The sequence below is a fragment of the Phyllostomus discolor genome, chromosome 2, assembly GCF_004126475.2.
Source record: "Phyllostomus discolor isolate MPI-MPIP mPhyDis1 chromosome 2, mPhyDis1.pri.v3, whole genome shotgun sequence".
Classification (NCBI taxonomy): Eukaryota; Metazoa; Chordata; class Mammalia; order Chiroptera; family Phyllostomidae; genus Phyllostomus; species Phyllostomus discolor.
Window position 1 is genome coordinate 79,248,238 of NC_040904.2, and position 27,885 is coordinate 79,276,122.

Below are 27,885 nucleotides of genomic sequence, written 5' to 3' on the forward strand. Positions count from 1 at the left end.
CTGTGTTCCAGGGGAGGCGAGAGTGAAGAGCTTTATGCTGCCTCTCTGTGCCTCCACCGGACTCTGAGGGCAGTGTGTGCCCTGTTCCTGCAAGGCTCTCTGCTGACCTTCGAGGAAGTCGCACTCTTACCACACGAGGAGCTGACCGTGGCAGTGGCCCAGCCGCATCCCTGCACTTCCATCTGTGGTGTACTCTGGCAGAACAGGATTTTCTCCTGCTGGTCTCACACCGTACTTGTGAGATGCTCAGCATGCTATTAGGACAGCAACTCTTTGCTGGGGCTGGGAGCTCTGTCAGACGTCAGTGTGGGAAAATGGGTAATGCCTTCCAACAGGAGTGAGTTTTCTAAGTAATTGATATCTAGTCTTTAAGTATCAGCAGATAATGCATTTAAATATTAAGTGGAGAGCCTTCTGACCAGATTCTTCTCTTCCCTATACAACTCTCAGTTGTTGGTTTTAGCTTCATATAGAATGCTCTAGGACCGTCATTTGTCCATAATGTGGTCAGAGGGTCACCTGTATCAGAGTGACCCGGGCAAGGAGGAGTCGGTTGTTGGAAATGTGGATTCCTGCCCTGGCTTGGTTGCAGCGTCATCCTGTACACTAAAAGTTTCAGGTTTGATCCCCAGGGCACATACCTGGGTTGTGAGTTCCATCCCCCGTCAGGGCTTGTGCTGGAGGCAACCAATCAATGTTTCTCTTTCTCTCTCCCTCCCCCCCTCCCTTCCTCCCCCTTCCCTTCCTCCCCCACTCCCCTCCCCACTCCCTCCCCCATCCCTCCCTCTGTCCCTTCTCCTCCTCAGACTCACTGAACATATCCTGGGGTGAGGATTTAAAAACGAAAGAAAAGAAAATGTGGATTCCTGGGCCCGACGCCAGTTGGCATTCTTGACAATCAATGCCAACTGGGCCCAGAAATCTGCTTCATAAACACAGTTGCCAGGCGATTGTGGGGCATCTGGATGGGGGTTCTGAAGGAGTGGGACACCGGCTCTGTCTGCTGTGTTCACTGCTCCACCCCTAGCACCAAGTTGGTGCCAGGCCCCTGAAATGGGTGCAGGGCCTGCCTGTTGAGTGAGTGAGACTGTACATACTTGTGCCATTTTCTGCTTCTTATCTGCTAGGGGTTAGGGATTCATACTAGAATTTAATAAAAACTAATAATATATCTTAACTGACCAGATAGGGGTTCTCCTCTGTGTAAACTATTTGACCTATGGAATGTGAACATGCCCCTTTTTCCATGGCGCACGGTTTTTTTGTGTCTGGTGTAAAGTAGGTGGATACTGAATGGCTGTATGTTGGGTCCTGGTTTTCCGCTATGCTCTGAATAAGGTTGCTTCCAAACTGAGGAGCTTCTGTGTTATTTTGACCTTGATATTTATCTGGGTTATTGTGAAGGACTAATTTCCAAAGTTCTGTTAGCTAAGTAAGATGGAGCTATTTTTAAGTAAATGCAAGGTGGTCTTTTTTGTGCCTACGTGTGATTATGAATCCTGCCCCTCACCCCTGCTTTGAGTAAAATGTGTGCTTTCTAAAAATATGCTATTGAAATATTCCAAAGGGGGTTACATTGTGAGAACAATGGAAATGCTTGTCATCTTTCGTATGGTTTGAGATTATTAGAATTTAAATGTATTTCTCTTTCCCTTGTATTTTTAAGAGTCTGAGGGTACAACTCCAAACCTTTTGAGCCTCTTCTGTTTTTTGTTTGTTTGTTTTGACCAACCAGACATCTAAGTATCCATTGTTTTAAGTATCTTTATCTACTCTATTTTAATTTTTGATGTTTCATTTTGAAATCAACTGAAAATTACCTTGTTCCTGTTGAATAATTTTCTTCCCTCTGGCTCCTCTCCTCTTCTCATACCTTTAGAGAAAATGATGCAGAATTGAGAGTGGACAGTATATTTTTTCAAGAGACATGTTTATACACACACACACTCTCATGCATTTCATTAGGAAAAAAAAGAATATTGTGTATTATTACATTGTTTCCAATGGAACAGTGTTTCCGATTAAGGTAAGCAGGCACAAATGGAGAATCCGTTTGATACCAATTATTTTTTTTATTCACTTAGCAAATGATACTTGAGTGCCTTCACAGTGCCAGGCACAAGGCTAGGCTCTGAGATAGAGAAATAAATGGAATACTTTTTTAATTTAATGGGTTCAAATTCTAGTTAGACAAAAGGACAGCCAACCATCGTGTTAAACAGCAGAAATGTATCTGTGAGGGCTGGTGGGAGTACAAGATAAGGAAAGGAGAACTGAATGATACAGGGTTAACGGTTGGACAGGGTGGGCAGGAGACAAAAGTGGTTTGCTGGCATGTGAGCTTGGCATACCCTAAGAATTAGAAGGGGTTGCGTGAACCTCACCATGAATAACTATATCTGTGTTAGTAACTCTTCATTGTATTTATCACCCGAGAGAGGTTTGCCGAAGGACTTCCGATCAGATTAACCCAGGAAGAACCAGTCAAAGCAGAGCAGTTGGAAGAAGCCAGGCACCAGTTCAGTAGGGACTCTCTCAGTCTCAAGAAGACGTGGGGACAGCTTTAATTGAAGCAGCGCTTTTTATAGCTAAACTAAAATTTTAAAATGTGTTGTTTGCCTTAAAACCCAACACATTTTGAAATTTTGGTTTAGCAATAAGATTCATGAAACTTAAACACAGGATATATAAGTTTCAGAAAGTTTTATGAAGTGTCAGGTATTAACTTCTGTTAGTGATTTCAGCTTTAAATTCTCCAACTGTTGGCTCAATGCAAAGTAACTTGTGTGCTGACTTACAAGGGTGTTTTTCTGGTATTCGGTGTGTATTCTCAGCAGGGAAGTAATTACAGCTACTTGAAGGTACTGAGTTCTGCTTTAATCCCATGGTCCCAGAGTTATATTTTCTGCAGAGCATTTGTATTGGAAAGAAATTTTTACCTTTTCATTTACAATCTCACTAAGGCAGTAAGCATGGAAAGGCCTGTAAATGCCCTAAATAAGTGGAATTTCAGAAATCTGGAAGCAGGGACTAGGAGACTGAAATTAAATGCTTGTTGTATGTGTAGGTAGATATTAGGTATGTCATTCAAAATAGGTTGTAATTACATAATAAACTTATAAAATCATCAGGGGCAGTATTATTCTTAATTATGCCCCAAATCCCTGTAACACGTTCTTTTTACATGTATTTTGCCAAGCTCTTTTTGATTTGAGCTTAAGTGGACTAGTATTAATTGACATTTAGTTTTAAAAAACTGAATTGTAAACCTTGGCAAAAGATAATCTAGTAAAATAGAAAAAAAGAGATAAGAACCAACTTATTTTAAAAATAACTATTTGAGACATTATTATTGTATAGATAGTCATAGGTATATAGGTCACAATTCTGTATTGTACAGTATTATTTTATTTTCTACTTTTGGCTCCGTTTTGTCCTGAGAAACCCTTAGAATTTCCTTACATTGAACACACAGATCATATATTTATCTTGTTTGCATGCTTGCTTCTCTTACTGACATTTAAAGCCTTAACAGCACGGCTGTGTCTTGTTAATCCATCTATTCCTGCAGAGTCTGAGACTTAATAAAAGTTATAATCTATTATAGTTTCCAGGTGTTCATGATCTTTCCATCTTTTCTTTGTTTTTTTGATCATTACCATTTGTTTCTTGACTCTGAGTAGTTGAACTAGATTTTATGGGTGGAAAATCTCAGTAGCATGCATGGTGTCCTCTCTTCCCATCTAGTCTGCTCTGTGTGGCCTGTATCTGCGCTGAGCTGGTACCACCTCCCCCTTCACATTCCCTCTACCGCCAGTCCCCGGATTCCACGTGTTTTTCCACATTCTGTCATCCTCCTGCTATGTGCTTGTCCCCTGCCTGAGCACTAATGGGACAAAGGTCAGAGTTTGTAACAGGTCAGGCAGGTTCTTCACAGTCAGGCATCCACTAGCATCTGGTCTGTCTCATCTCCAACAGGATTCCCTCTGCCTGTTGCAAGTTCCCATGCTCCAACTTTACATTAAGAACAACCAGAACATGGCTTTCCAAAAATGCCCTGTTCTCTATTACCCACTGCCTTTGCACCTCCCCTGTGGGCACTTTACTGAGCAGATGGCTTTGCTGTTTCTGGATTCCTCAGTGCTCCACAGCATGTTGTTCATTGAGCAGTTACAACTTGTATCAAACTGTGTTGTTAGTTCCTGCATCAGCCTTTCCTACCAGACCAAGTTTTACAGAGTCCCTGACCTACTTCTTCTTAACATCCTGAAGGCCAAACACAGTTCCCAGCATATGGAGACAGTCAGGATACCCTTTAGACGGGAGTACTTAATTTGACTGGGATTATGAAAGTCTGGAAACAAGACAGTTTACAGAGATATACATGTTTAGACCTAAAATGAATATGTGCCTACTAAGCAAAGAAGTTTATTATGCCATCTGAAAGGACATCTGTGGAAGTTTTCCTAACAAGACAATTAAAGTCGACTCTCTGGAAAATCAGATTCTTAGGGTGCCATCTGGGGCACATTTGGGGCTAGATAAGCCTGCATCTATTTTGAGTATTCCCTGAACTTGCTAGGTGAGCCTATGTGTTTATAAAAATTTGCTGTGTAGAAACATATTCCAAATAATACTCATCATAGGCATGTAAAAAAAAAATCAGGCTGTGGAGAACCTTAATAGAAATAAAAGCAGAGTGCCAATACTTCCCAAGATCATAACGGTTGTTTGTACGCTGGTGCTCATTACTGTGGTGCTGATGATCAGCATAAGAAAATGTAACGCACAGCAGACTCACAAAAATTTCTGAAGCCTGGATGAGCATTTTTTTTTAAATTTCAATTACAAGTGACATACAATATTATGTTTCAGGTGTACAACGTACAGTTAGATATTTATGTAACTTATGAGGTGATCCCCCAGTCAGTCCAGACTCCATCTGGCACCACACACAGTTATCACAGCAGTGTGGACTGTATTCCCTGTGCTGTACTTTTACATCCCTGTGACTGGTTTTTAATGGGCAATTTGTGCATCTTAATTCCTTTATCTTTTCCAGATGAGCATTTTTTAACACTTTTTCAAGTATAGAGATTCAAATCAACATATTCTTAGTATAACAATTTGTATATGAATCCTTTGAGAATTGCAGATAAAGGTCATTTCAATTTTTGCTTTAAACACAGGAATTGTCTGATTTTAGTAATTCTCTTTTAATTTCAAAAGAAACTGTGGTTTTTATTTTTCAGTGTTGAAAATGAGCCCATGAGTACAAGTCAGAAAAAGGAAAATGTACTTTCATCAGAAGCAGTAAAGGTATAGTTTTAAATTAATATTTTATATTAAGCAAATATTTCTCTTAATTTCTGCTCATTCTTATTTCTTAGATTCTGGCATCTCATTTGACATTCCAAAAAGAGCACTTTATGTGGAATCCAACCCAGCTGTATCAGACGTTTGTGTCTTGGGCTGGGGTGGAGGTGGGGGCGAAGGGCTGACCTGAGAACGTCGAACGAGTGTGGTGGTCTCATCCCCGCTCGGCCACTCACCAGCTGCGTGGGCTGCAGCTGAGGCATTTAACTTCTTTGCTCCTTAGTTTTCTGTCCGTAAACTGCATCACCGGACCTCCACAGCCTCTTTTTCTCTGGGAAGGTCTTTGATTTGTGTTTTGTTTCCTCAAGTGCTGCTGACAGCTAATAGTGCTTTTGAGAGATGTTAATAACATGTTCTCACATGTCATTAATATGTAATGGTGTGTTTGGTCAGCTCACATGTGAACTAGCTTTCTTTGCCTCAAAAGTGTGTATCAGCTATACATCTACCTAGATAGATACTGACAAGTATGGTTAAAAAAACCTTGAAAATCATGAAACCTTATAATATTTCTTTTTACTCATATGGATTTTCTATAAATTAGGAGTTTGTGTTATTTGGTGATGTGAGGCCTGGTGTGTGGTCAGGTTTCGGTGGCTGTCCCACCTGCATAGAGTTCGGTCCCAGTTGCTGTCTTCATACGTGATTTGTGACAGTCCGTCAAGGAGAAGTGTGTACTTTCTAAGGATCTCAGTGTAAGTTAGCCTGGTCAGTGGAAGGGCCAGGAAGTCATCTGAATTCTTCGTTATTGATGTGGGGCACTTTTAAACATTGTATAAAGTCCAAATGCATTAAATAAGGTCAAGATAAAGCAGTTTTGGTCTTTAGTCCAGCCTTCCCCATCATTATAAATAATATAAGCATTTTTGAAAGAAAAATCAGTATCTGGTTTTTTAAAAACTCTGTTGAAAGAAAAAATCAGGATCACCTTGCTTCCTTTATTTTTCTTCCTTCCTTTGTGAATTTGGCTATAAAATCCTGCTCCCAGGTTTTATAACGTCTGCCACCAACTCCTGTGCAGCCAGTTGTTAACCAGCTTGCTGGTTTATCACTGCACAGACTCGATGGCTTTCTTCCTCTCCTGTTTTTACATGTCTTGAGTTGCCCTACTTCAAGATTCTCACTTCTAATTCTGTATATACAGCCTTGCCCTTGAATTGCTTCACAGGAAGTGTTCTTTGTGAGATCTCAGACCTCGAAGTTTCTGTGGCTGCCAACTCTTGTCTTTCCCTATCTTAATCCTTCCTTGTCTCTCTACCTACCCTTGACCTTCACCAAACCTTCCTCCCCTCCTTGTTGTCTTCTCTCTTCTTGGTCTCTACTTGTTTCTCTACTTAGCCTGTAACTGATAGTGTGCTACTTCAGCTCTAATCTCACTGTAAAAACCTTTGGTCTTCAGACTTGGCCTTCAGACTTTAATTTCTAATCGTGCTGCTTTCCACCTGCAGAGATTTCATCTACAAAGTTGCATTTTTGTAGGTTCAGTAAATATATATGGTGGGCAAATAGAGTGGCTCAGCCTCATAATATGAAGGGCCTTGTAATATGAAGGGCCTGTTGCTGGGCCTTCATGATTACAATCTTTTCTATTACTCTTAATACCTGGTTTTGAGTGCCTGTGATAATTTCAGTTTAGGACCTGGGTCCCCAAGTAAATATAACTCAGTCATGAGGCCGTTTCTCCTTGTGATTTGGGGCCTATAAGTTTATTTATACGTGGGCAGTCCAGTTAGCCCATGATAGAAAGGGCACCATGGTATTCTCCCTGGGGTAGCCTGAGCATTTTGGCACATATAACTTTTCTTTTATCATCTAGAAACTACCAGTAGAATTTCTGCAGGGACCTCTTGCTGCCAGGCATCAAAAATATGTATTTTGATCATTCCAATAGTCCTATACTTTGGGGGGGAAAGATTAGCAACAATATTTATGATCTTATTTTATATAGTCTCAATTTAAGTTTTGGTGTTTAGCAAGAGTCATAAAACATGCATCTGCTTTCCTTCTAATGAATTGTTTTCTGAGAACAGCACTTCACTGCAACGTGACTTTCTTGCCATACTTCCATCTTGTTAACCTGAATTTTATGGTAATGCCTTCTGTGGTAAGAAAAAATGTACAACTTTTTTTTTGAGTCTGAAATGTAAAAGGTCTATATATAATGAATATTTTTACACATTTTGTGAGTATTTGACTTTGAAATAGCAATTCAATTGCTATTTGAAGATTGCTATTTGATGTTGAAGATTGTTTGATTATAAACTTAAGCTACAAAAATTAATTGTATTTTTAAACAAACAGAAACTATGAAAGCTTTATATTCAGACATTCAGATATTTTTAGTTTTTAAAATGTCACATGCTGCACGGTCATGTGCAACTCCGTGACAGGAGGTATGTTCTGCGAAGTGCGTCATTAGGCAGTTTCATCTTTGTGCGAATATCACAGAGAGCACTTACACAGACTGATGTGGTACAGCCTACCACACACCTGGGCTGGATGGGATGGCCTATTGCTCCTAGGCTACAAACCTGTACAGCATGTTACTACACAAAACATAAGATTAAATCAAGCGCAAGCCAAGATGATGCAATCGGGAGATGTAAACACCCTTTGAGGCTGCTGCTGGCATAACACAACCTACTATTTTACAGCAACCTTCTTTTTAATAAGAAAGAATAAACTCAGTTCTTATATCCGGTCAAGATGGTGGTGTACTCAGACATGGCTCGCCTCCTCCCACAGCCACATCAAAGTTACAACTAATATATAGAAACAGCCATCACTCAGAACCATAAGAAATTCAGCTGAGTAGAAGTCTGACAACTACAGAATTAAAGAAACCACATCCATCCAGACCAGTAGGAGGGATGCAGATGAGGAACAGGCTGGTCCCACATCCAAGTGTGGTGGATAAAATTTGGGGAGGGATATCTCGGGCAAGGAATCCCAGACCCACACCAGGACCCCCCAGCCCAGGGTTCCAGCACCAGAAACATAAGTCCCCATAACTTCTGGCTGCAAAACCCAGTAGGGATTGAGTCAGTGGAAGAAACTGCTGAAGCTCCAACCAGTTCCTCCTAAAGAACCCACATACAGACTCATCTCCTTGGTCTCACTCCCTCTGATCTCCAGCATCAGGATAGCAGATAGCTTGAAACGCATCTGTGGCATACAGGGAGAAATTGAAGTGTTTGGCATCAAGCCAAGCAAAGGCCATTGTCCCTTTTCTCAACTCCCCCCCCCCCCCCCACAGAACCACAGATCAACAGGCAGATGTCAGATCTGAGATGCCATTAACCTGGCTGACACTATTTGACCCACCCTGGAGATCCCCAGAGACTTGCCCCACCCAGCTCAAGGCCCACCCAAGATGCTTTTTCTTGTGAATGGCTGGTCTTGGCTCCTGCATCACAACTTCCTAAATCCTCCCAAATAAGCAAGAGCTGTCCTCAGCGAGCCCCAGGCCTGCCACTAGCAACAGCCAGCATAGGTTCATGGCTTGGGAGTACCTGGGAATCTCCAAGCTCAGCGCTAGTAGCAGCCATCTCAGATTGCTTTATAATTCAGGCAGCATGGCACTGGGCAATACATAGGTAGGGGCTGACCTGGGCATGCTCACCCAGTAGGCAGTTACAGACCACGTCAGAATACCAGCATCCTGCCCCTACACAGCTGATCCTCCACATACAGTGGAGTGTTGTGGTCAGTGATCACAGCCAGTCCTTGCAGCTGACTGGCCTGAGTAAATCCCTCTCATTGACCTGCCAACAGCTATCAAGGCTCAACTACAAGAGGAGGGTGTACTCAGCCCACTTGAAGGGTGTACCTTGAGTACCCAGCTTGGGTGATAGGGGAGGCTGGGCCACTGGGCACTTACTTTCTTAGGCCACACTAGCAAGACACAGAGTCAAAGCAGCTCTATCTAACACTTAGAAACAAACACAAGGAGGCTGCCAAAACAAGGAGACAAAGAAACTTGGAGGTAAGTAATCTATCAGATACAGAGTTCAAAACACTGGTTATATAAGGATGTTCAAGGAACTTAATGAGGACCTCAACAGCATAAAAAAGATCCAGTCAGAAATGAAGGATACACTAATTGAAATAAAGAACAATTTACAGCAAAACAACAGAGTGGATGAAGCCAAGAATCAAATCAATGATTTGGAACATAAGGGAGCAAAAAGGAACCAATCAAAACAACAAGAAGAAGAATGAATCCAGAAAAATGAGGACAGTATAAGCAGCCTCTGGGACAACTTCAAAAGTTCTAACATTTGCGTCATAGGGGTGCCAGAAGGAAAAGAGGAAGAGCAAGAAATTGGAAATGTATTTGGAAAAATAATGAAAGAAACTCCTAATTTGTTGGAGGAAATAGACATGCAAGTCCAGGAAGCACAGAGTCCCAATTATGATGGATGAAAGAAGCCCACTCCAAGACACATCATAATTAAAATGCCAATGGTTAAAGGTAGACGGAGAATCTTAAAAGCAGCAAGAGAAAAGAAGTTAGTTACCCACAGGGTAGTTTCGGTAAGACTGTTAGCTGATTTCTTAAAAGAAACTGCAGGCTAGAAGGGATTGGCAAGAAATATTCCAAGTCACAAAAAGCAGGGACCTACAGCCAAGATTGCTGTGCCTGGCAAGGCTATCATGTAGCATCAAAGGGCAGATAAATAGCTTCCCAGATGAGAAAAAAACTAAACTGTTATTCTTTGAATTGTTACAGGGAGTTATTTAAGAAGAAGATCAAAACTATGAACAATAAAATGGCAGTAAATACATATCTATCAACAATTGAATCTAAAAATACTAAGCAAACAACAGAAACAGAATCATGTCATGGATATGGAAAGGGTTTTGAGGGTTTTGATGGTTGCCAGATGGGTAGGAGGAATAGGAGAAGAGGTGAGGAGATTTAGGAGTCCAAATGGGTAGTTAATGAATAGCCATGGGAATGTAAAGTACAGTATAGGAAATGGAGTAGCCAAAAAGCTTACACATATGGCCCATGGACATGAATAGTGGTAGGGGGTGTTGCCTGAGGGAGTGGGTGGTACTGGGTGGAGAGGGTCAAAGGGGGAAAAATCAAGACAACTGTAAGATCATAATCAGTAAAATATAATTTTAAAAAATCTCTAAAACAGTAATAAAAAGTATAGTAATACACAAACCAGTAATATCACTTATTATCATTACCCAGTATTATGTACTGTACATAATTGCATTGCTATACTTTTATACAACTGAAAACACAGATTTGTCACAGCAGTATCACTGCAAACATGAGCAGTACATCGCACTGCAGTGTAATGGGGGCTAGTGTCACTGGGCGGTGGGAATTTTCATCTCCATTATAATCTAATGGCACCACTGTCATATACGTAATCCATTGCTGACGGAAACGCTGTTACACAGCACATGACTCTACAAATTTTGCTGTTTTGCTAACATTGGAGCTATTTCTTTTACTTGCATCTACTCTTCCACTGTAATGTGAGCATCTTTTATATTAGTCAGGTTTTTATATCTAGCTGGCAAAACTTCCACGTAGTCCACATTCTACCTTTATTTCTATGTGGGTGAGGTCTACAAACTTCCATTGCAGCGGTAGACTCTTGCTGCATTCGTGTCTAGTGTTATTTAAAAGAGAGGGACACGTTGTTATGCATGCTCCCTTCTACCTACATCAGAGGAACATTCGTCCCTCTCTCCCTTCCAAGGCTGACTCCCTAAAGGCTGCCCCCAGCCCCAGTGGTTTTGGACTCTTTCTTCCTGTGGTGTGGAACTTGCCTTGACTGTGTCCAATCCATCCCTGTCTAATTTTATTTCTCTTTAAATATATAAAAATTTTAAAATACAATTTTTTTTTCATTTTAGGGGTGTGGGGCTTTTTTCAGTCTGTCATTTTACTCTACTCCTACCTTTTACCCAAAAAATGTTTATGAAAGCCTGCCCTAGTCACTTAATGCTTTCTAAGTGGACTCCTGCCTCTCCCCTGGTTCCCTCAGACACAACAAACCTGGTACTGTGCCCACCTGGCACACATTCTATAGATACTCAACAAGTAGGTGTTAACTGAGCGATTATCATCCATGAAACTGGTGACTTCTTGCTAACCTCATTCAATGGCCTTTTCTTAGTTCTTATTTTATTTTAATCAGTTGGGAATACCTGATTGTCCAAGTCTTATGTCCTTCCCAGACTTTTTTTTACATGATATTGTACTTTCTTTTCTTAAGATTTTATTTTTTGAGAGAAGTGAAGGGAGGGAGAGAAACATTGATAAATTGCTTCTCACACTCTCCCCAGCCATGGACAGACCCCACAACCCAGGCATGTGCCCTGACCAGGAATCGAACTAGCAACCTTTCATTTTGTGGGCCAACACCCAACCAACTGAGCCACACTGGTCAGGGCTGTACTTTCTTGTTTCAATACCTGGCCTTTGGCCCTTTCCTTCTCTTTCTTCCACTGATTCCCTTCTGGCTAAATTACTTTTCATGCAGATGTTTCTCTAAGTTCTCAGCCCTCTTCAGTGTCAGTTTTCCAAAGTGAGACTTTCAATCTTATTGCTTCATCTTTGGGTCTTAGATCTCTACCCAATATCCTTCTTAAGCTCCAGACTTGATTGTCAGTGTTTCAGACTTTTCCATGGCCTCAGATACCTCAAATTCAGTCTGCCCAAGTCTCAGTATCTTCAGAGATGTTCTCTCTATACAGGTTGGCTGAGAGGTAGAGTTGGTGGAAGGGAGGAAGGATCATTTCACCACTTGGGATGGGGGAAGCAGGAGCCCTGGGGCTCAAGGACTTCATTTGGAGGTTTTCAACCAAACTCTTTCCTTATAACCCCGCCTCTCACACTGCCTTACGGTGTACTTAGTGTCCTCAGATCCAAACTTTTTCAGGTTGTGTGTGGGGTGGATTGTTTGTCTTCTGATCAGAGTTCCCTCTTGCAGACACTAAGGTGAAAGCTTTCCCTGGTCAGTTACTGTGACTCCCTCTGCCTTCTCAGCCTCCTGAAATCGCTTGTCTGCTGATATCTACTCTCTTCCTCTCTTTGTATTTATAACTTAAGGAAGCAGTCCCCTTACTGTCATTTTAGAGTGTTTTGTACAATAAAAGAAATTAATGTGTGTAGTTTATCTGCAGTGTTAATTGGAATTGTCTCTTTTTATAGTTGAAAGTGAATCTTAGATTGTCCCTTGACAAAACTCACACTATTAGGTGGCAGAAGAACTCAGATGCTGTTCTGATACCATCATGCTTCCCATTTGTGAACATAATCTATAATATACATCCATAAACTCAATTTAGCCAAAGGAAATCCTATTGAAAAATGAAGAGCAGTCTGTTTTCAGAAATGAGTCAAATAAAATTAATTAAATCTGGACCATAGGTTATAGATTATCCAACCCAGGCCTAAGTAAACTGATGATCATTAGACTTGTCCTCAAGAGCTTGGCATCTGCTTTATATAATATTTAATTCTTGTAATTCTTGCTCCGTTTTAGAATTGTGGCCTATAATTAATCATACAACTTTGGTGAAGGTTATGGGATGTCATAAAACACAGAGCTGATGTATGCCTGTGATGTACCTATGGATAATCAAGGAGTATCTAGTGCACATTACTGTTAGTTATTCGAGATTCATAACACTTATTTTTAATCTTACCATAAGTAAGTCATTTACTATAAAGAGCCACACTCTTTTTTATTGTTACCACTGTTTATTGATGTATAAAAATAGACTTGAAGCTCAAGATCATCTCACTGAGGAAAACTAGTCACTAAGTGTTCTTTAAATTAATGCCCATACTGAGAATACAGTACTGTGTAGTAACGTGAACATTAAATTTATGCACCTGTTCGTATTTTGATTTGTGTAACTCTTCTTTCCTTGTTTGTTCGTTTTTTTCAACTCTTTCTCAGAGGTGAAATGGTAGTCAAATGTAAATACATTAAATGTTATCTTGGTTAGAGAAAAATTTATTACTGAACTAATTTTAAAAATTAGTTGTGACCTTAATAACTGCTTGCTATTATCTTTCCTCAGTGATACAGATATAATAGCAGCAATATGACATCAGTGTAATACAGAGATTTTCAGATTTTTCTTTTTCAAACACACAAACCCTTTTTAAAAGTATTTCAACTGTTTCATTCTTGCATCTCTGTATATAAACAGATCCAAGCAACACGTCCCCGTTGATGAGAGGAGTGGCCCGGAGTCTCGCAGCCAGCCACTGTTCTCTGACTTTGCCAACCACGGCGCCGTTTTGGAACAGTTTTAAAAGCATATGTGCAGTGACATATCTGGGCTAAAATCCAAGATCTCCATGTGGTCATAGCTTTGTAACCTTGAAAAAATACACTGGACCTCTCTGAACTTTGGCTTGCTGATCTGTAGTAGAGGGTGTTCAGTCCTACTTCACAGAAGTGGCTTTTGCATGGCCTGAGGTGACATTGACAGCACTATCCCTGACACAGGCCAGCTGCTCGGGAACAGTTGCCTTCCCCCATAGGAGGTCTGGCTAAGACTTAGAAATGACTCTTTGCTTGACAGTGGTACTGATTTTTTTCTGGGAGAATGGTATAGAAATCGGCTATTAGAAACATTGATTCTCGATAATATTTGAAAGAAGGTATACACGTGAAGGTATACATATTGAACTTTAGCTAGCAGTCAGAAAGTCCCGTCCCCAATTGCTTCTGCACAGTCTGAGTGCTGTCAGGGTGCCCGAGATGGAGATGACACTCTGTCCCTGTGCCATCAGATGACGAAAGGGACAGCCAGGGCTTAAGCCCATCAGTGTGGCTGGTGCTGGTCTGGGGTGTTGATACCTCAGAATCTTGGGGTGTTGAATGTAGCGTGCGGTATCTGGTTTGATTGCAGCAGCATCTACCTGCTATAGACCTAGTGTGGTCCTGCTTTGCAGTACAGTGGAATAGGAAACCTTACCAAAATGGAAACTGAGTTTGACCATCAGGTACGTCCTCCAGAATTTGGTTAGTAAGTTCTCCTCCACAGGTGCCAGATATTGAGAACATTGAAAGGGACTCCAGAAAGCTCGCACAAAATTAAAAACATTTTTTATTCTGGTCCAGTGTTTTCCCGGAGAAGTCTTTACACCGTGACAGGAAGGTGTGGCTGTTCCCCTGTGTTGTGTGATGTTGTTCTTTCTCTTCTCACCTCACACACCTGCCCTGGTAGATTTGATTTCTGCCTACGCCTCAGCCCGTGACAAAGCTCATCTCCATCCCTGCAGTCCTGAGCGTCCGGGTGGCTGACTGAGCCCATTTCATCAAGTGGCCTTTCCTGTGAATGTCACTGGATACGATGAGATTTGACATACCCCAAGAGTCGAATTCAGTGTATTTCATCTTTATTTCCTTCTCTTTCTGCATTTCCCGTCCTGCTAAAGTGTGCCTAACCTTTACATCTGGGAAGGATTCTGCGATTTCATTTTCCGCCTATCATGTCAAGGCCCATCAGCAGCCCATATTTCTTTTCGCAGCCATTGCTTCCAGAGAGCTCACACTTCCCTTGTTTAGGTCAGCGACTTCTACCTCTTTTCCTCCTGACACGCATGCTGCATGACTGTCTTGGGTCACTTGGAGTTAAGGGCACTTGTTTAGCACATAGATACTACATTCCTTTATCAGAAATTACATGGACATGAAAAATTGAATGTAACATCACAGATATATAGTCCTGATTTTCCATTCTACAGCATTTTTAAAAAGTGAGATTTCAGCTTGCTAACTAATTTTAGTAACAAATTATTTGTGACATCTCAGAACCAGTCACAGCACTGGTGTGTCATGACATAAAAGTTGCAGATAACTTATTCCTTATGTTAAATGGTGACCAGCTTAGGGCAAAATAGTTGATGGCCAACCTATTTGCCTGTTCTAATTTTTTAGTGGAAAAATAATTCTGTGATAAAAATGTTATCTTTTAAGCAAAATTACTTTAACAATGGCAGGATAAATAGCTTATCTCTGTGAAATCCATTTACTGAAAAATATTATTGATGGAAATACATCTGTAGTCTAGTCTATATGGAGTTAAACAGACAACTCACCAGAAATTAAATTAATTATGCTAAAAGTAAATAAAGAATGATTTTTATTTAAAAGTTTAGCACCATCTGAACTATAGCTAACTCAAGATATCAGTAATAATTAACTGATAATAAATATTTTCCTCAAAATTGAGAAAGTTTCAACTCTTGGTGGTGGAATTTCAGTTATCAGCAAATTTGTCGAGCAATGTGTATGGCCACATGTCTTAGGAGAAAGCTAACTGGAATTCTGTAGTAAGCAGCTGCCTTTTATGTATGAATGGCAGTTTTTAGTAACTGTTAGTCATTTTAGGTAGTAGTCCCACTCATGATGGAAGCCTATGAAATTGTTGCCTTTGCCTCATGGTGACAGGGAAAACAAAAGACTTAGGGGTGGCCGTTGGAAGATCACACATGGACGGTGTCCACTCTGGAAAACCTGAGTTTTAGTAGGAATTTCCCAGTCAATGAGAGTGAGAGGTCAATGGTGTCAGCAGTGGAATAGCACTGTGCAAATCCTAAAAAGGCGGGGGAGGAGACAGGAGAGGGGAGAGAATGAATGAGTGGTATACAATGTCACCGGTGTAGACACCGTAAGCATAGTGAGGGACCGGAGATGACATTGGAGGACACAGGAGCTACATCCACCAGGACCCTGAGTGCCTTGCTGGAGATCTTAGATTTTATCCTGATGGCAGTACACAGCCCAAGGCCTTCAAGGATGATCACATTTGAATTCTAAAAGATTGCTCTGCCTTTTGTCTGAAGAGTAGCCTGGGGGGCTGTAGGAGTACAGGGAGGAAACAAGTTAGGTCACTGTGGCAGTACCCTCGGGGTCATGGTGTCTGACATTCTCTCTGACTTTTTTAACAAGTGGGGAAGTTATGGTTTACAGAAAATGGAAGAATGGAGGCACAGCATGGTCATGCTCCATCTGGGATGTACTGAGTCTGGGGTTCCAGGGAAGCATCCAGGTGGATGTGGGTATCTGGTCCATAGTTGGACACACAGTCTGAGCTGAGAGTACAGATCTGGGAATCCGATTAATCGAATCTGGGAAATGAGATCTCCTAAGAGGATGCAAACACAACATAGAAGACCAGGACAGGAAAAAAAAGTGCATTGAGTTATGAAATGGGACAGGGTCTCTGGGAGAGATCAGGGCCACAGCACTCTAGAGAGGAGGCCAGGTTGCTGGGCCTTAACAGGGGACTGGGGGGAACAGGAAAGATGATAGTGGGGGTTGCTCACTCCTGTTTAAGGGGGTTGGTAGTGAAGAGAGAGGAGAAGGCTGTCTCTGGACACTCACTTCTGAATGGTGGGCTTACAGAAGGGCAGATGCTGAGCTGAGGTTCCAGACAAGACATCAGGACATAAAGTGGCCGTTGCCCTGGTGGAGGAAGTAGCCCTGGGGGAGGAGGGTGAGTGCAGGTGCTGCTGCTGCCCTGCAGGTAGAGGGAGGTGGGGTCAGAAGTAGAGGGGTATCTCCATAAAATAGAACAAGGGTGGCTGTGGGATAGTGGAGGGGGTAGTTTTAGGGGTGTGGGAAAGGTTAAGAATAGCTGCTGTGGAGAGTGGGGGAAGGTTGCAGACAGATAGCCAGCAGCAGCTGTAAATTGTGAATCTGCATAGCTGTGCATTTCCCTGAGGGTTTTTAAAGCACGACTCATTCATTTATATGGAAAAGATAAAGCTGGAATTTTTCTGAGTGGGGATGACCAAGAAACAAACAAAAGAGGCTTTGAGGTTATTGGCCATATTTGATATTTGGACAGAAAAGATAAGAACACTTGTAGGAACCGAAAGGGGGACTGGGTAAGAAAGGACAGGAGCTGTGTGGGGGCAGCAGAGCTGGGTGGGGGGTACCCCTGGGGCACTGGGTAGGAGTGCTGGGAAGAGGAGGGGGCGCGAGCACTGGGAATGCCTGCCCTGTGAGGTTCAGAGACGGGGCAGTTATGGGCAGAGACAGCCCCACAGGGCCTAGGGAGCAGGTAGAGGCACAGTGGAACTGGAGGTTGTTAGAGGTGAGGAACTGGGGTGAGGGTGTCCTGAGGGATCAGCCTTCCTTACTATGTCCAATGAAGGTAGAGTCAGAGGTAGGAAGATGATCAAGCCAGCTGCTGGGGACAGTACAGGAAGAGTCACCTGGCCCTTCCCTGCTTTCCATGAAACATACTCTTCTTTTGACGACACTCTTAATCCCTTGACCTCGTTCCCCGTGCCAGTCACTGTGTTGGGACAGCACCTGTGCCACCTGTTAGAGGCTACTCGAAGAGATGGCAGACAAATGCCAGACCCACAAATCAGCTTTTATATCACTAGAATGTAGCAGGGCTTTGGGTATATTTTTCCCTGTTGCAACTAAGCACCTAGAGTAGTATCTTGCTGTTCATTGCTTATTAAAACAGTGAACACTTTAAAGTTTACATTGACCTTGACTGCCGCTTGGTATACCTGGTCTCAGCCTATTGCTGCATTGCCCAGAAACACTGTTCCAAGTCTCCTCGAAGTCCCAGCTCCACCTTCGAGTGGTTCCACCTTGAGCTCGTGATCCCTCTCCCCACTTTACAGAGGTCAGAACCAATTGTCAGACCTTCATTGTCTTCTCTGCTTACAGAATTGCCCAGGCTTCAGCCACTTTCTTACGACTTTATTTGGAAGAAGAGATATTCCTGTTCTTCTCCAAGGCTAATACTTTCCCTTTATTAGAAATGTTAGATGCACAATGCAATATACAGATGACGTATCATAGAATTGTATACTTGAAACCTAAAATTTTATTACCAACATCACCCCAATACATTTAGTTTAAAAATATATAATGCGCCCTGGCTGGCGTAGCTCAGTGGATTGAGCGTGGGCTGCGAACCAGGCATCGCAGGTTTGATTCCCAGCCAGGGCACATGCCTAGGTTGCAGGCCATGACCCCCTGCAACCGCACATTGATGTTTCCTTCTCTCTCTCTTTCTCCCTCCCTTCCCTCTCTAAAAAATAAATAAATAAAATCTTAAAATATATATATATATATAATGCTAAAAACAAGTATGGGAGACTATACTGGTTTCTGCATCTCCTCTCCTCTGCTTTTCCTTCTGAGGCCTGTCCTCTCTCGGCCAGCGTCACCCATGCCCCACCAAATAGGAGCTGACCCACAAAACAAGAACAAAAAACAATTTTGTGTGTCTTGGATCTTAAACTGTCACCTTGTGTCTCACTTTTTTTAGTTAAATATCTCAGAAGTGTCCCCCTCCATTTGCGACTGTTTCCATTTGCGACTGTTTCCATTTGTTTCCTTGCCACTTACTCACTGCCCAGCACCTGGAGCTTGGGGCGCCCTCACAAATTCCTGAGCTGTGGTGACTGTTTCTCCTGCATTCTGAGGAGAATGCTCCTCATTCTCTTCATTCTCTTCATTCCTTCATGTATTGATCCAACACCTACTGGAACATTTTTGGCTCTTATTGTCAGGTGCATTTCAAGGTGCTAGAGATCACTGCAATGCATAAAACAGACAAAATTCCTTTCATTGTGGCTTTCACGTTCTAGAGGAAGAAACAGATATTACTTAATATGTGTTGTGTAAGCACAGGGCAAACAGCTGGTTTAGAACAAACTTAAAATTTTAATTACATAAATACAAAATGTTATTGTGTTTACTTGGAATAGCAGTGCTCTTTTCTGCTAGTTTTTGTTTTTAAATTTAGATACTATTTTCTGGCTGAGTGTATTTTAATTATTGATAAAAATATCTCTTAAGATTATTAAGGAAAAACTAAGCAACTATGACCTTTTAGAAAACTGAAAAAGAGTGCTGTTTAGTAAACTTAAGATACAGGAATTTTGGAAAAGCAAAGAAACTAAAAATTGAGGGGAAAGAGAAACCAGTGATTTTTTATTGTATATATAAAAAACTCTAAAAATTAAATGTGAAAGCTTTTATTAATTTAGCAAAACTAGTTTAGAAACTAGTCTATTATACTTTGAAAGGAATTATCAAGTGAAAATAATTTAGGCAGTGAAATAAGCACTGTTTTTGACAGAAATTATTTGTCTTGAGATTTCATTGATAGTCAAAAAATATGATCTCTTTGTCTCTTAATTCTCCCTTTTTTTAACACATTTTTTAAAGATTTTATTTATTTATTTTTAGAGAGGGAAGGGAGGGAGAAAGAGAGAGAGAAACATCAATGTGCAGTTGCTGGGGGCCGTGGAACTGCTGGGGGCTGTGGCCTGCAACCCAGGTATGTGGCCTGACTGGGAATCAAACCTGTGACACTTTGGTTCACAGCCCGCGCTCAATCTACTGAGCTGTGCCAGCCAGGGCTTAATTCTCCCTTTTTTAAACCATTGCACCAATATGATAAGACTCTGTGAATCCCTTAAGCTTTTTCAGAATGCAGAGTTGGGCAAAAGTAGGTTTACAGTTGTGAGTATTATTATTATTATTATTTATTGTATTATTTTCCATAGGGACAACTGTAAACCTACTTTTGCCCTACCCTGTATTGATGATGTTGTAATGAGTAGCTTACCCAGGATGAGCTCTCGTGCATACTAATTACAGAAAGAAAATCACAGTTCTGTTACTGTTACCGTGTTAGTTCATTTGACTCAGAAGGAAACTTTGTGGCTGGAAATTACAAAACATGAAAAGGGAGTAAAGGACAAAAAAGTATGTGGATCTTTGGTACACAGCATTTTCACAGTGTCACCTCGCATACCTTGTGCTGCCAAACTCAGGGACATTTGTGTGGTTTGGGTGAGGAGAGGGCCCAGCTGGGTGTCAGCTCCCAGGATGGCAGTCAGAAGGCTGGCTGGAGGAGTGGAGACCAGTGGGATCGAGTTACACTTGAAACCAGTGAAAGGCGAGGCTTTCAGTGACTCTCCGTTTCTGGAGAGGAAAGGCTGGTCGTCTTCTAAATGTACAGACTCACAAGTTACATTGAGGTTCTAACACACAGAAAAATGCTGTGTGTGTCCTCCAAACTACTCTGACACCCACGGTGGGAAAACTTAAAATATCATTTGCTGAGAATTAATTTCCTGAGTTAATGGGTTCTACACATGTATTTTTGCAACCCTTCATATGCTAAATTTTATTAGTAGTTAGTGGAACACTCTTAAACTGTTTTGAATTTGGATTAAGACATGGAATGAAGTGAACAAATAACATTATGATCAGGAAGCCTCTTGGCTTCCTGAAGATCAGCTTCTTGCAAAACTTTGTCACACGAACCTTCCGTGCCCTAAGGTGGTTTGTGCCTTGGTGTCCTGATCTTTCTCTGAGTCACACTTAAGCTTTCCTTTCAGAAGCACTAGTGAACATAGCATCTGACAGATACAGTCAGACGCACATTCCTTTCACAGGTAGGTGAGTGAACATGTTTTGAAGGCAAAGCACGTTGGTACACTGGCCCGAAGCTAATGAAGCTTTAGGGGAGAGTGTGAGGCGGAACCCCAGCATGCTCTCTAATACAGCAGTTTAATCTTCCCTCACACAGAGTCCACGGGAACCGATCTGCTTTACTAGTACCTACTTATGGGCAGGTAAAACGCACTTCTGGAAGCAGTAATACCTGCAAGAATTCCCCGTGCTGTCCATGGTTTGCATGAACTCATATATCAGAGCTATGTTTTTACTGTGAAGAGTTTTCCTCTGGATTGATGTGCCATGTTGCTGTCTTTCCTCATCTTCTTAAAGAACAGTTTTACACCATGTGGCAGCTTTGTGGGTTAACACAATGCTGAAATGATAAAGTCTATTTAGGTGTTATTTGTCTAGTGTACAAAGTGTTTGAAAATACTGTCCATTAGCTTTATAATAATAAAGGGTAAATTTAAATACATATAGAGTTTGCTGGGATCTGTTCCTTTACTTACGCCCCCATACTTAACCTTTCACTCTTCTCATTTTGTCCCTCACATTTAACTCCCTGGAAGCTGGTACCTCACTGAGCAGAAAGAAGGGGAGAAAGAGGAGGGGTGGGAAAGAGAGAAGAAATGCACAAAGTCAATGTTTAGGGCTCCTTCAGAGGTCATGTCCTCTAGGAAGCATCCCCTGAGTTACCTCCTCGGCTCTCACCTCCACCAGATCAGGGCTGCTTTTCCCAGATGTGCTGTGCCTCTCTCTCCAGGACATTTAATTACTACGTAGTGTTGTAAGGCTGTGTGTGGGACTGTGCCCTTCGGCAGGTTGCAAACTTCCCAGGGGAACAACAGCCATCAGGCTTATTGATAAACGTATCCCTGGGCCTAGCCCAGAGTGCATCATGTGTATCCCTCAATCTGCGTTATTTTTTTAATGGTGATGCTTGTTATTGCTGTTTTGTTTTCAAAGATTCCCCAAAGTGAGCACAAAAGGAACCATGCTGAGAAACCGACCACTCTTCCAGTGCAAGAAGATGCCAGAAAGCCAAATGACCTTTCCAGTCCCACCTCAGATAGCAAAACTGGAGAAAGTGATCGGCAGCCAAAAGAAAGCTTTTTCCAGTTTCTTGGTAATTTATTCAGTATCTCTGGAAAATCATCCCTGGGTGAGGCCAAGCAATCTTCTATAAAAGAGGACCATGACAGAACTGAGAAAAGTTTGCCGAGTGCTGGGGACTGCCACGAGAAAGGGGTCAAGGAGGAGAGGGTGTCCCCCGGTGGCTCCCTGGGAACGCAGGCGCTTGCTGCGGACCAACCGGACTCTGCCTCGGACGGACAAGACTCCCCCGTTGAACTCTCGGATGCCTTTTCTTTGGACACAACGCAAGACAGTGACCAGGAAACCAGTGATTTTGTAAAGTAAGTTTAGAATTTACTTGAGCCAAAATTTGACCTTTTGGACCTAGCTTTTAATCTTTAGTTCTGTTCATCGAAGGGACTGGAAAAAGTATTCAGTAATGCTTCTGCTAGTAGGTAAAAAAGATTATATGATTCTGTGTACCATACACGTAATCTAGGGCCTTTTGAGCTAGTTTAGGGGGCGATACCAATACCTTTTAGGTGCTAGCTCTGTCATAGGACAGGGTTTATCTCTAATTTAAGACTCTTGAGTGGGGGTGTTTTCTGTGTCTGAATTGTTCCTGTATCAGGACAGGCAGTGTGTTCATTGTCTTCATCTGGGGAACAAATGTGGCCCTAAGGGTCGTATTCATGTTCTATCGGTATCTTTTCTTTGTGGAATACAATTATAGAGCTTAAGAAAAGAAATTAAATCCACTCTATCCATAAAACTAGCCTCATGAGCTTTTCTACAATGCTAAGAAATTGAAATCTTGCACAAATTTAGGGAGTACTGTGCCATGCCTGTGTTCTTTGCTTGATTAACAGTCACTGACTTGTTTTTCTTTTACTCAGATGAGCAAGAAGGAATATTTTCTTTTTTTATTTTTCAATTACAATTAATATTCCATATTGTATTAGTTTCAAGTATAGAGCATAATGGTTAGATGTTTCTGTACCTTATGAAGTGATCACCCCAGTCAATCTAGTGCCCACAGAGCACCACACATAGTTATTACAGTGTTATTGACTGCACTCCTTATGCTGCACTTTACAACCCCGTGACTGTTTTGAAACTGCCAATTTTTATTTCTTAATTCCTTCACCTCTTTCACCCAGCCCCCCTCTGATTTGGCAACCATCAGTTTAATCTCTGTATCCATGAATTTGTTTCTTTTTTATTTATTTTGTTTTTTAGATCCCACATATACGTGAGATCCTATGGTATGTATCTTTTTCTGACTTATTTACTTAGCATAATACCCTCTAGGCTCTTCCATGTTGTTGCAAATGGTAAGATTTCATTCTCTTTCATGGGAGAGTAATACTGCATTGTATATCGGTACCACGTCTTCTTTATCCAGCATCTGTCAGTGGACACTTGGGTTGCTTCCATATCTTCACTGTTGTAAATAATGCTTCTGTGAACATAGGGATGCATGTATCTTTTCAAATTAGTGTTTTGGATTTCTTCAGATAAATACCCAGAAATGGGATTGGTAGGTCATATAGTAGTTCTATTTTTAAATTCCTGAGGAACTTCCATACTGCTTTTCTCAGTGGCTGCATCAATTTGCAACAGAAGGATGTTTTCTGTCCTCCAAAATGTGTATAACAACGTTGGGTCCATTAGACATTTTGTGTAACAAAAGTATTCATTCAAAACCAATAAGGATTTTTAAAAAATTTTAATTTAACCTGTACCTGAGAATTATTTTTATTTTTATTATCTGAAGAGGTCATCAATAACCCTATAGTCAGATTTAGGTGAGAACTTAGGACCATAGTTCTTCGTTGTTTCAAAGTGTCATGTGTGCACTTTCAGTTAGCTCCTCATAGCGAGCTTAGGAGGTGGGCGCCCACCTGGCCTACAGTTGTGAGGACGGGGATGTCCACGGAGATTTGTGTTTGCCTGTCGAGAGTGACTTGGTGGGGCTTGCCCTATCAGATGTTTGAATATGCTAATAAGGCTACATTAATTGAGGCAACATCATACTGATGTAACATTTGCTACGTTCAAATGTAAAAAGCTATTGTTCCAGGAGCTCTGATCTATAACTGGGCCCAGCAATAGACATACTTGTATATGTGTATTTTGTATATTTTTTATTTGAACTCTTGAATGGGATAGCATTACATAGCATTTCTTGTAGTAGAAAGGAAGACTTGGGGAAATTGGTCAACAAGGAGAAAAAATAAGTTAGATACTTCTCATTTTTTAAAAAAAAATTTCATCTGAGGATGTTTATTGTTGAGAGAGAGAGAGAGAAACATTGGTGTGAGAAACAACAATCAGTTATCTCCCATACACCCTGACTGGGGATCAAACCCACAAACTTTTTGGTGTACAGGACAATGCTCCAACCAGCTGAGACACCCAGCCAAGCCAATATTTATCTCATTTTTTTAAGTGTATCTTATTGATTATGCTATTACAATTGTCCCATTTTTTTCCTCACCTTTATTCCCCTCTGCTCTGCACTGCCCCTCCCACCAGCATTCCCAAACCCTCCCACCCCACACACAAACACCTTAGTTCATGTCCATGGGTCATATATATAAGTTCTTTGGCTTCTCCATTCCCTATACTATTCTTAACCTCCCCCTGTCTATTTTGTACCTACCATTTATGCTTCTTATTCCCTGTACCTTTTCCTCCCACTCTCCTCCCCACTGATAACCCTCCATGTGATCTCCATTTCTTTGATTCTATTCCTGTTCTAGTTGTTTGCTTAGTTTGTTTTTGTTTAGGTTCAGTTGTTGGTAGTTGTGAATTTGTTGTCATTTTACTGTTCATAGGTTTTGATCTTCTATTCCTTAGATAAGTCCCTTTAACATTTCATATAATAAGGGTTGGTGATGACGAACTCCTTTAACTTTACCTTATCTGGGAAGCACTTTATCTGCCCTTCCATTCTAAATGAAAGCTTTGATAGTCTTACAGGAAATGCTTTGTAGGTAACTGCCGCCAGTAGGAAAAAAATGGTTAAAGCGGTTGTCTTGAGCAGCATTCTTTAGATGTGGCCCAGGGTCAGCAGCATCGGCTTCCCTGGGAGTCACTGGAAATGCAGATTTTCTGCTTCAGACCCACTGACTCCTCACCTCTGAGGTGGGGCCTAGCAGTCTTCTAACAGCCTCTCCAGGTGATTTTGGTTCCAGAGGAATTCATAATGGTGAGGATTTTAAAGCTGTTATGTGGGAATTGGGTAGAATGGAAAGTTTGTGCTTTTTCTTTTTTGGTTTTGATGAATAAGTCATTAAACAACAACAAAAAACTTCCATGGGTGCAAGTCCTCTTAAAAGAAAGGTTATATTAGGCCATTGCTGGCAAAAAAAAAAAAAAAAAAAAAAAAAGAATAGTGTTCTCAGCATGAAGTCTAGCCCACCAGGAGCATGGCTAGGCAGGAAATGAAACCAGAAAAATCGGTGTTCGTGCTGCCTGTCCTGACCAGAACCACTGAGTAGAGACAGGGATTGAATCTGTTTGAGCACTTTATTCAGATGGCCTGCAATCCAAGAAGACAACAGGTCATGTATCCCAGAAGACTGTCTTACATTTCATCTCTAGCTGACTTTTTTATCAGGAGAAGAAAAAAGTGTAGGTAAGGGGTTTGGAATTCAGGGAAAAGGTTAATCAGATAGGAGCTGCAGTCTAGCAGTTTTCCTAGAACCTTTTCATCTTTTGATTGGTGATTCTTTATCTGTGTCCTGGGCTAGGGACATCTCTCCCCAGAGCACAGTGGCTCAGAGGTTCAGATACCATCTTGATTGCTTGCAGTCCCCCAGCACACAAAGGTCAAACTGCTTGTGGGTCTCCTGGAGTCAGGTGGGCCCAGCTATGCATCCCAGTTCCTGAGACAATAGCTTTCTACATGCATTAATTAAGAAGCTTATTAACTATAACTTAAAGCTAAAAATTTTCCAGCTTTTGAGTTCCCCCAGCACTCCCCCACTGTTAATTTGAACTGTCTTATTTCTATGAGATCAGTTTCATGTGGAAGTAACCATTTTGCTGTTGATCATGTATCTTAGCATTAGACAGTCTGGTAGGGGGTTTTGCAGACCCTCAATTGCAGATCCACATAAGAAGGCACATTGTATGCAACAAGCTATGTTACTGGAAAAGATGAGAGGAATAGAAACAACAAATGCCTCTAAGACCAATAATACTAGGCAGCCAGGAGGTTAATTTAGACAAATCAATACCAAAGAATCCCTCTTTTTTTTTGTTTTATATTGGACACCACGTTAATTACTTGCTTTACCTTATGCTTTGTGAGCTGTGACTTACCAGTCAGGTTGAAACAGCCAAGTCCTTTAAATTCTTCACATCCATGATTATGTCCTGAAAGGAAGTGGTCGGTAGCCACACAGTTCTCTAATGCTGCCTCTGTAACTTGTCCTGGTGCCTGACAGATGGCACCAATGGCTTGAGTGGCAGCATTTAAAGCTTTTGTCATAGCGCAGGCCAATCTACTTATTTCTATATTCAAAGAGGTTACCATGACTAGCATTATAAATATAGACAAAGGTATATAATATATTTAGCGGGGCTAAAAAGGTGTGAATCTCTGTTGCAGTCAGGTGCGAGGGAGAGTTCCCATCCATCCCAGGTGGGGTGGGGCCTGTGAGCCGTAAACACAGTCAGTCCTCCCAGACAGCACGGTCCCCTGAAACTGTTCACCAAGACACAGGAACAGACAGTCCTTCCACATGTTAGAAACTACCCTGCCAGTGAGTTGATGTGACCAAACGCACACAATACATTACTGGTGGTGTTGCAGTTCATCTTCACACCTGCTAAAAGCACAAAACAGTTTTTAGTGCATTTGAGAGAAGTTGCCCACTCCCTAGCTAGGGCTACATTAGTGACTTTTAAGGAAAACATTTCCCTGTCCTTGGAGTTACCACAGGTCCCCACTTAAAAAATAACAAGAGTAGATTCTGTTCTTATTGATATGCTGAAACACAGTATAATTTCACAGGCTTTCCAGGGGAGTACAAACACCCCCCTACACATGAAGTGAAAATCTGTTCAACATAGGTTCCTCCTGCAAGAAAAAGTCAGAGATGTTTAGAAAAATTTTTTTGCTAATTATACCCAAATATTTTCATCTTGTTTGAAAGGAATAAGTTCTCCACAACATGGGGTTAAATGAAAAGAATATAAGTCATTGTTTTCAAAAGACGACTTTCAGGTCTTCTTTTTATTTGGCAGTCCATTGTTCTTGTGGTGCTTTCTTTACTCTGGTGTGATGATTCTGAGGTGTTACTCCTGCCAATTTCGCCATGGTGGGGTGGTGAGGAGTACATCCCCAGGTCCAGTCCACTTTTCCTCCAGTTGGCTTTCTGGGGATCCTGTCTTCCAAGTCTTGAGTAGACTTTGAGCCTGTCCCCAGGCTCAAAGGAATGCAGCGAACCTGTGGAGGAGAGGTTTCTGATACAGGCAAGGTCCTTAGTTACAGCTAAGGTCTGACTTAAATGTTGTACATAGTTCTTTGCCTTCACTTCTTGATGTATATACATATCTCCCACCCCACTCATGGCCTGAAATACTCGACAGTACACAATTTCATAAGGACTCAATTGAATCCCACTTCAAGGAGCCACCCTCATCCTGAGCAGGGCAATAGGCAAAGCTAATCCCAATGGAGATGAGTTTCTTGGCACAGCTTGGCTATATTTTTCTTCAAGGTGTGATTCATCTTCTCTACCTTCCCAGAGTCTGAGATCTCCTGCCTTGTGGAGTCTCCACTGGATTCTGAAAATTGACTAACCTTCCATGTAATTTCTGAAACAAAAGCAGGTCCATTATTACACCAGATGCTTCTGGGGAAGCCAAAGCAAGGAATTATGTCCTTTAGTAAGGCTTTCACTAACTCTGAGGATTTCTCAGTTCTGATAGGCTGGGCTTCTACCCATCCTGAAAAGGTGTCAACAAAGACTAATAA

At 41.5% G+C, this 27,885-nt stretch overlaps 1 protein-coding gene across 2 annotated transcripts in view; it reads left to right on the forward strand.

Moving 5' to 3' along the window:
* Positions 1-27,885, forward strand: part of CRYBG3 (crystallin beta-gamma domain containing 3) — a 119,318-nt gene that overhangs the window by 12,932 nt on the left and 78,501 nt on the right. For both annotated transcript variants that reach the window (XM_028504362.2, XM_036017973.1), the window contains exons 2-3: positions 5,253-5,319; positions 21,786-22,234. In XM_028504362.2, the coding sequence (XP_028360163.1) occupies positions 5,253-5,319; positions 21,786-22,234 (516 nt within the window). The remainder of the gene's footprint in view (positions 1-5,252; positions 5,320-21,785; positions 22,235-27,885) is intronic.